Source organism: Limulus polyphemus, unplaced genomic scaffold, assembly GCF_000517525.1.
Source record: "Limulus polyphemus unplaced genomic scaffold, Limulus_polyphemus-2.1.2 Scaffold3324, whole genome shotgun sequence".
Taxonomy (NCBI): Eukaryota; Metazoa; Arthropoda; class Merostomata; order Xiphosura; family Limulidae; genus Limulus; species Limulus polyphemus.
The window spans coordinates 1-10,269 of NW_013668934.1; the positions used below are offsets into that span (position 1 = coordinate 1).

The 10,269-nt window shown below is 33.6% G+C and overlaps 1 protein-coding gene across 1 annotated transcript in view; it reads left to right on the top strand.

Annotated features, from left to right (window-relative positions):
* Positions 1 to 391: 391 nt before the first annotated feature.
* Positions 392 to 10,269, top strand: part of LOC106469143 (ATP-dependent Clp protease ATP-binding subunit clpX-like, mitochondrial) — an 11,742-nt gene continuing 1,864 nt past the window's right edge. Inside the window, exons 1-7 of the mRNA XM_022397572.1 lie at positions 392 to 635; positions 1,082 to 1,135; positions 3,222 to 3,416; positions 5,024 to 5,112; positions 7,447 to 7,611; positions 7,865 to 8,164; positions 9,135 to 9,227. Of these exons, the coding sequence (XP_022253280.1) occupies positions 392 to 635; positions 1,082 to 1,135; positions 3,222 to 3,416; positions 5,024 to 5,112; positions 7,447 to 7,611; positions 7,865 to 8,164; positions 9,135 to 9,227 (1,140 nt within the window). The remainder of the gene's footprint in view (positions 636 to 1,081; positions 1,136 to 3,221; positions 3,417 to 5,023; positions 5,113 to 7,446; positions 7,612 to 7,864; positions 8,165 to 9,134; positions 9,228 to 10,269) is intronic.

The following is a 10,269-nucleotide window of genomic DNA, read 5'->3' on the forward strand; positions in this document are numbered from 1 at the left end:
TACTCTAGCCATGTTCCAGCAGGATAATCCACAGTATACAATGTGTGAATACTCTAGCCATGTTCCAGCAGGATAATCCACAGTATACAATGTGTGAATACTCTAGCCATGTTCCAGCAGGATAATCCACAGTATACAATGTGTGAATCCCCTAGCCCTATTCCAGGACTATCCACAGTATACAGTGTGTGAATACTCTAGCCCTATTCCAGCAGGATATCCACAGTATACAATGTGTGAATCCCCTAGCCCTATTCCAGGACTATCCACAGTATACAGTGTGTGAACACCCTAGCCCTATTCCAGCAGGATATCCACAGTATACAATGTGTGAATACTCTAGCCCTAAACAAAACTTGTTGAAATGACCTAGAGCTTTGAGGAGTTTTTCATGTCAAGTCATTCATCAAAGACTGGAAATGAGGAGTTTTTTTTAAGTTCTCAGCAAAACCTTTCACTGTCAATGCAGGAATCTCTGAAACCAGTTCTTCCAGAATTACCATCGCAATGCATTGAACAAATTACATCATTCATCCATCCATCCCACGTACCTGTACATTTCAGAGGTACAATACCAGTTCTGGTTGAAGAAGCAGCTATGTATGTGCTATCACCTGCCAGAGCTGGACAGCTCTGTTGGGGAACAGAGAATCTGCCTTTAAACAGACAAACATCCTGTTTCCATCACACTGTGGAAGACATCCACCTTTGAGAAGGTTGAGTCTTACAAAACTTGTTGTGAATCAGAGAGTAAAACCCCTCTCAGGCAATCAAGTTTCTTAAAATTGTTGAAGAATTGACAACTTACACTGTCGTATTATGCAAGGTTATGGTCTGTGTTACCGGAAGACCTTACGAATGAAACAGTAGATATTCCTCTTAGCAACAGGATTCCTTCTGAACCACAACAGGAGTCGTTGTCAACAAAAATTTTATTGTGCCAAAGTAAAGATGATTGTGTGATGCTCCACAGTCAGACTTTGCAAAAACCAACAAAGAATGATGAGAAATAACACATAGTTTGTGTAAATTGTAGTTCCCATTACTGTCTAGTTGAAGATCTTTGCTTTATATATTGCAGATGATGAAGGAGCTGAGGCTGTGCTGAGTGATTGTCTGGATAAGCTAAAACTGAGTTTGTATTACAGCTGTGCATGATGAACTGAAAGAGTGTTGCTAAGACACAGCAGTAGTTATCCTGGATTTCTAGATGAACAATGAAATGGTATACTTCAAGAAGAAAACGAATGAAAGCTGCAGGGAAAGGGGGATGATGTGCTTATGTTGTTGTACTGCATATGTTTTGAATAAGCTGGTGGAGCAAAATGTTTTTTGATCATACCCTGGTTGAAAACAAGAAACAGAACATAGAGACTGTCTCTGTTTGATGTGCATCAAAAGTGATATGCCACACATCAAGCAAATGATTTTTTCAGTGTAGAAATGCCACTTGAACAAAGATTTGATGTTCTCTTTCGCTTTTTTTGTCATACGTTAATTGTGTGAAATGTTAACACTTAAACTCAAGGTAGAACATCCCTTCTGGACAATCATTTGCAAGTGCATACCAGGTCAAATAGATTTAAGAGGGTAACGTTGCACAACACTGATGGCAGCACAGATTACGACTGTTTCAATCCAACAAAGATCTACCAAATACTAGTGTCCAATTTTTGAGCTGTCACGGGATTAAGTCGCCACTTGGGTTCAAGCCATTGGAAAAGCTCTTCCTGTAAAAAGCTTGATGTGACATTACGTACAATAAAACATCATTCATTGATGTGACATTACGTACAATAAAACATCATTCATTGATGTGACATTACGTACAATAAAACATCATTCATTGATGTGACATTACGTACAATAAAACATCATTCATTGATGTGACATTACGTACAATAAACATCATTCATTGATGTGACATTATGTACAGTAAAATGTCATTGACGATGTGACATTATGTACAATAAAACGTCATTCATTGACGATGTGACATTATGCACAATAAAACGTCATTCATTGACGATGTGACATTATGCACAATAAAACGTCATTCATTGACGGTGTGACATTACGTACAATAAAACGTCATTCATTGACGGTGTGAAATTATGTACAATAAAACGTCATTCATTGACGGGGTGACATTACGTACAATAAAACGTCATTCATTGACGATGTGACATTATGTACAATAAAACGTCATTCATTGACGATGTGACATTATGTATGATAAAATGTCATTCATTGACGATGTGACATGTACAATAAAACGTCATTCAATGACGTTGTGACATTACGTACAATAAAACGTCATTCATTGACGTTGTGATGACATTAAAGGTTGTATAATCCAAGAAATCACTGATTTTGAAGTCACCCAAAAAATTGTCTAGCGTTGCTACATCATCTTAAATCACAGTTTTTGAGAGTTTTTATAGAGGATAATTGAACAGATTTCTTTTAACAGTGTATTTTCATAATTCTACATATTTTTAAACTGTAATATTTTTTTATTTTACTTGACTGTTGATTAAATTCATTCATCAAAAGACATGTCTTTGTTTTTTGGTTCACACTATCCTTTCATTACCTACATAGGGGTCAGAGGGCATGTCATCACATTTGTAGACTTAAATTCAAAATGTTATTGAACTACTATTTTATGAATGTATAACAATAAGTTTGGCATCAAATTGTAGATATTAATTCAAATTTTAGTATTATACATTAGTTAATTCCTTAATTTAAAAGTAAATATTGATTTTGTGTGTGTCATGTGGTATGTTGAATGCAGCTCTGTTTCAAACTAGATGTCGAGTCCAAGTACAGTTTTTAGTTTCTCACAAAATAGAAACTCAAATTACCAATATTTACAAGCTAGAATATAAAATAAGAACCACCTATCTTTTCTACTTACTGAGATATCACCATATTTAGTGAATCAAACACAATGGCCCCACCCACCTCTTCCATTTTTAGAAATACTTGCTTACGTACACCCACTTCATTCTATTACATGTTTATAACCAATTTCCCCCACATGGTTTTCTCAGACTTTGCAAGGTGTCAAAAATAGTTTCTTTTTTTATTTATTTCCAAGCTCAAAGAGAAGGGGTAAGATGAAATAATGTATTCTAATCTTTATAAGTATAAATGTACAAAAAATATGTTTAATTAGCCAGACTGATAACACATACAATATTGATATATTGTTTATACAAGTGTTGTTTTTTATATTGTTTCAGGAAAAACTCTCTTAGCTCAAACCATTGCCCGCTGTCTGGATGTTCCATTTGCAATTTGTGACTGTACCACTTTAACACAGGCAGGATATGTGGGCGAGGACATTGAGTCAGTCATAGCTAAGCTTTTGCAAGACGCCAATTATAACATAGACCGTGCACAGCAAGGTAGGACTTGATGGCATGATTGAGGTAGAAATAGGTGATATAATTTGATTTTTAATGGTATACATAGTGTTTAAACTAAAAGTTATAAAATAACTCAAGCTCCGTTGTTGGATTTATTTTGGAATTGCTGCATTCTAAGAGCTGCTCTGTACATTTATTTACTTGTTTCAGTGTCAGAAGAACAGAGTGAAGTTTTGAGTTTGTTAAACTTTATAACTTCAGTTTTCATAGTTTTATGGTCGTGCCTGGTGGTTAGGGGGCTTCACTCACAATCTGCGGGCCATGGATTTGAATTCCTGTCCCACCAAACTTGTTTGCCCTTTCAGCCGTGGGAGCATTATAATGTGATGGTGAATCTCACCGTTCATTGGTAAAAGAATAGTCCAATAGTTGGTGGTGTTGACTAGCTATTTTCCATCTAGTCTATCACTGCTAAATTCGGGACAGCTAATGCAGATAGCCCTCATGTAGCTTTGCACAAAATTCAAACCAAACCAATATCAATAAACAACATTTCCCCCCCACATGTATTATAGTTACTTGTACTTAAATAATGTGGTTTGAAATACTACTGCACACTGAATAAGGTACAATAGGTTTCTTATCATTTATGCTATAACATCAGGGTTCCTTGGTAGGAAAAGTAAACTTAGGCACTTTATCACTGTAGGTTTATGGTGTACCATTAACCTGCGGTTAAGAGTTTAAAATGAAGTGTCCGTTTTTTTAAAATAATGCATGTTTACTTTAACAGTATAACTAGTTGAAAATGTATTACTTTTTTAATTATGGTATGTCCCCTTCAGAAATACAGAAAATTTTAATAAGGTTTTATTGGGTGAACCCAAGGTCACGGAATATATATATATATTTTTATTTTTGCCATAGTTGTTCAGATGAAAGAGTACAGTAAAGAATTGATTTTAACAATAATGGTGTCATAGAATCCTCTTGAGTTAACATAGGATTTCATGGTTTGGTGACTTGAATGACATACTAAAAACTATGTAAGGTACAGGTATGAAACTATCATTAAGTTACTGTAACGTTTATTAAAGAAATATTACTATATGCTCTCTGTCTTTAAATATAAAAAATGGGTTTAAAATTAATTGGACACACTGCTGTAACTTGTTTTCATGAAACAGAAGAGCAGTTGCAAATATTAGAGCTAATTGTGAACTCGTAACAGTTCCATCAGTATGATTACATACACTAATGTTCAGTAGTTATTATCTGATAACACTGAATGATGGTGTCATGTTGATTGTTTCTTGTTTTTTTAGTACATGTAACTATTCTCCAAAAAAAACTTTAATTGTATTGTACAAAAAACTTATAAATACATTTTCTAATTGTAGGAATATTATAAAACAAAATTAACAGACTTTCTGTTTTTGAATAAATATTAAATTATCAAGTATTGGATGATTTCTCTTTACGTAGTAGATGTTACATCGAGTGATTTTAAAGGAAAAAGTTAACATGTAGTTCAAGGACACTAATAATACTTGAAGTTAAATATGCTACTTTTATTGTAAGATTTCGCCACACATTTTCAAAACTGGCCAATGTCAGTCATGATTTAATCTTTTGGATTTAACTAGGGATTGTATTCCTGGATGAAGTGGACAAAATTGGTGCAGTGCCTGGGATCCACCAGCTCCGAGATGTTGGCGGAGAGGGTGTACAACAAGTATGTGATATCAGTAAAGTCCTTACAGATAACTTGTTTCGGTCACCCACTAAGAAGTAGTGTTAACTAGTTTTTGTTTAACCTTTATGATAATTTATTATCTCTGTTATATGTGTTAATGTCTCACATGACTCATATAAATAGTTTTTGACTGAGTAATTTATTCCCTTACTTCAATCTGATGAATTGTGATATTGAACAAAATGACAACTGTGGGTATCACTCTCCTACAGATCAATTATACTTTAGATAGTATCTTCTTATCAACAACCCATATTGGGCCAATTAAGAGCAAAGTGTTAAGTGACAGATTCTAATTTCTTCTACAGAAGCTGAACTTACCTAAGCATGCTATGAAAATACCTGTAATCTTGATATAACTGACTATGAAATAACATTCTTAAGTTAAGATACTTAACTAGGTATTTTTACTTTACGTTTTTATCTACTTACTTGGAAAATGGTGTTTCCGATACGGAACATTACCTCCGCTCACATAAATAGCTATTCTCATTCAATGCTGCCCTCTATATGCAAAATAAATTATGCATGCCACAATCCTTCTGCTTCCCCTCCATTGGAAATGACTTATTTCAATGATTCTCTCATGTAAATCATCATGCGACAACCCTCCATCAGTTAGAGTGCCACACACACTCTCGTTACGCATGTGACTCCCTCTATTCCGTTCTACCAGATTATCATGACTTATATAAATTAGGAAATAGTTTATTTCAATCCAGGCATAGCTAAGCTTTGGGAGAACATTCACTAATGAATTTAAACTATTAAACTTGTGAAACAGTACAGGTAGGACTTATGTTGTGGTTATTTTGAAGTGTATGAAACAGGAAGAAAAATAAGTCATTTTTCAGATAAATTTTATACTGACTGCTAGGATTCCTTCACAATGACCAAAAGTTTTACTGTTGGAATTAAAATTACCCAATTGACATTTTGTGTATGTAGAAACAAAAAATGCATACATTAGAGCATTATTTTGATCACAACTTAAATTGGAGACTACTGTCTCAGTAGACTGCTCAAGCTTAACATTACAATTAATATGAGATTTTCAGAAATTATGAATTTACTGGAAAAATATAATAAATAATTTCTTCTTTGGTCTTTCCTATTTTGTATTGGGGTGTTTTATATACCAAGTAGTCTTATGTACAGATTGTATTTACAGGTATATACATGTCAGGGTTTTTTGTATAAGAGGCCGGATTCTTTACAGTAGGTGTCTGTGAGTTGTTGGCAATAAATTTGAACAATAAACGTAAAGTACACAATCCACTTCTTTTAAAATAATATATATATATTTAAAACAAGTTAAATGTATGTAAACAATTTTTTTACATGATAGGATATCACAGTTGTGTCTAAAACTCTAAATAATTCTCTTTTCTTGTCAAAAATTCACACAAGCTGGTTCAGTTACTTTAGAACCCAATTGACAAGACAAATTATTTTCTTATCTCTGTTGTTACAATAAAGCTGTGAAACACACTGCAGAAATCACCTGTTAAGGCTAATCACTCGCTTGCCGGCTAACTTCACGTTTTCTTTCACTAACTAAACTTTGCTTTCTTGGTCACCTATATATACATTGCCCAACTGAAGCCTAGAACTTTCTACAAACTATGAGATGCTGTGATGGAACAATACCTACATAGCGAGAAAAATGTAGAGGCTTAGAGAAAGATGACATCAACAATACTACAACAATTAAACTTCATACATAATGCATGAATCTATTCATAAAACTTTTAAAACAAGCAACCTTCAACACTCCTGTCATGAAAACTAAACAATCATTACATATTAAGTCACAAAATAAACTAAATAAGAACAGTTAAACAGTCTTGTATATCCGACAATACATGACAAGTTAAAAAAAGGAGTTGGAGAATTGTTCATAATTCTTAATTTAATGTTGCCTTCTCCAGTTATATGTTAAGTTAAATGACACCTGACTAATAAGTCATAGCTGTGACAACTGAAAAACCTTGGTGATATTTCAACTCAACTTACATTTTTACAAGCTACTGTAATGTAGAATTAGGGTTTAGAAAGCTCGAGAGAATTTTGACTTTGCTTTAGAAAAATAAATGGTAAATGGCTTTAACAAATGATAATAGAAATCTTTCAGGAAATTTTATTTTTTAAATCCTTTCAAACTTTCTTGTACAGTCTACTCTTTGAAAACATCTTTATAAACTATTAAATATTCCAAAATAAGAGGTGTAGTCATTATTATCAGTAAAGTATATTTACAGAAAAGGAAATATTGGCTCCAGTCCTATGAATCTCTTTATTATTTCATAATAGGGTATGTTGAAAATGCTAGAAGGAACTCTAGTCAACGTCCCAGAAAGAAACAGTCGTAAACTAAGAGGAGAGACAGTAGCAGTAGATACAACAAATATTCTTTTTGTTGCTTCAGGAGCATTCAACGGATTAGACAGACTAGTTAGTAGAAGGAAAAATGAAAAGGTATGGTATTTCTACTTATAATTTTATAACCACCAGCTTTTCATCAAAATACTTGCATTAACAAAAGTAAGGATGCAATTGAAAGGAAAAAAAATCAAATTTACCAAAAATCTATAACTTTTTATTAATTTTATCAAGAAATGAGCTTTGAATTTTGTGTGTAACAATATTTCATCTGTTTATTGTCTGTTACTGAATGTCCAGTGTTTTCATTCATTCCCAAGTTAATGTGTTTCAAATATGTTATTTTCAGTACCTTGGTTTTGGTGCACCAGTGTCTGAATCTCCTGGTCGAAGAGCAGCTTCTGCAGCTGACTTGGCAAATCTTACAGCACACAGTACTGCTGCTGACGACAATGCAGAGAAAGATGCAATGCTTCGATGTGTGGAAGCAAGAGATTTAATTGAGTTTGGCATGATTCCAGAATTTGTTGGTCGATTTCCTGTTCTGGTTCCTTTCCACAGTCTCGATGAGGATATGTTAATGCAGATCCTAACTGAACCTCATAATGCTCTGGTACCACAGTTTCAGATGCTCTTGAGCATGGATAAGGTATAACAGTTCAGTTATTTTTATATATAATTAAAGTATCAATGATGAGGTTTACCTTGTTGTAAATATGAAGACATTTATCAAAATGCTGCAGAATTCCGACAACCCAGTTCCCAACAAGTATTTTATCCAACTTACAGCAAGCTTATTGTATATTGTGCAGATTTGAAATCAAACAATTTGTAGTTTCGTATACTTCCTAGTGGTAGTTATGTTGAATCATTCTACCTCATATTGCAGTTGTTTATATTTGCGTGTTAATTAACCCTTTCCATACGGGTCATGGGTGAAAGGCCATGTCAATGCATTGAAAATTTTATTGAACTACTGTTTCATGAATTAGTATCAAACTGTAGATTATACATTACTCAATTTCTTAATTTAAAAGTAAATATTAAAAAAACACAGTCAAGCATTGATTTTTGTGTGTCACGTGGTATGTTGAATGCAGCACTGGTCTACAGTTTCATACGAATTAGGAGCTCAAATTACTGATATTGACAAGCTAGAATATAAAATAAGAACCTCTTATCTTTTCTATTTGCTAAGATACTGCTCGTATTAAATTAAACAGTGGCACTCTGCCCACCTCTTTCGAATTTTGGAAATGCTCCCTTATATACAATTACTTCTATATATGACATGAATAACCAATCAAAAGCTCAGAATTTTCCCCTAATGGCTTTCTCAGCCATTTTAACATCTTTGGATGCCATTTCTTTCTTTCGAACCAAGATTTCGAGGAGGAGGTCTACTCGAAATTTCGTATTTTTTTTTAGACTCAAATACAGCTTAATTACTAAACTTGATAAATTATAGTGGAATTCTGTGGTATTGATATACTAATTTATGATTTTTTAAGTTATTCAAATGTATATCTCAGGGACTGAGCCCGTGCTGAAAAAATTAATACATGCAGTATTATTATAATCTTTGTAAATAATTAAAGCCACTTGTTGCCTGTATATAGGTTGAGCTGATGTTTACGCAAGGTGCCTTACGAGGAATAGCACAGCAAGCTATGGAGAAAAAGACGGGTGCAAGAGGATTACGTGCCATCATGGTGAGTCTTTTATCAGCCAGGAATAAAATACTGTTTCAAGTATTGCTTTAGTTTCACAAAAGACACAGTAGTAATTAATTTCTAGTTTATTTTCAGGTTTCTTTAAGTTTTAATAATTAAGACTATTTTGGTGAATTTGGTCAATTCAGCCTAAGTTATGACTTACAATTTTTACTTGCATTGTTTCAAGCTCATGGAGATATCACACTGTACCAGCACATATAGGTGTGTATTTTGGTGAATTCTTACAATTGAACTGAGAATTTTTCAGCCTAAGTTATGACTTACAATTTTTACTTGCATTGTTTCAAGCTCATGAAGATATCACACTGTACCAGCACATATAGGTGTGTATTTGATCATATTTTTTAGGGTAATTCATGCTGCCTATAGAGTCAAATGTTTATTAAACCTATTCATATATATATATAGGCACATATTTATTATAAGTGCACTGCAAAACATGAACAATGTAACACAGCAGAGCATTTATCAACCTTCACAATGTATATTATTCTTATCAATGAACTTCTGAGTAAGAAAACAAATATTCCAACAGTTGATTGTGTTATTAGATAAATAAGTTTTACAGTTATGTGACAGTACTTCCTGTAACCCTCTCTACGGGTAGGTCAGTCTGCACATCCTAACCTTTTAGTGTTACATTCAGAACAGTCCTCTTTGTTTACAGTGATGTAAACTAGAAGGTCAGATCCACATACTCTTTTTCAACAGTTGATTGTGTTATTAGATAAATAAGTTTTACAGTTATGTGACAGTACTTCCTGTAACCCTCTCTACGGGTAGGTAAGTCTGCACATCCTAACCTTTTAGTGTTACATTCAGAACAGTCCTCTTTGTTTACAGTGATGTAAACTAGAAGGTCAGATCCACATACTCTTTTTCAACAGTTGATTGTGTTAGTAGATAAATAAGTTTTACAGTTATGTGACAGTACTTCCTGTAACCCTCTCTACGGTTAGGTCAGTCTGCACATCCTAACCTTTTAGTGTTACATTCAGAACAGTCCTCTTTGTTTACA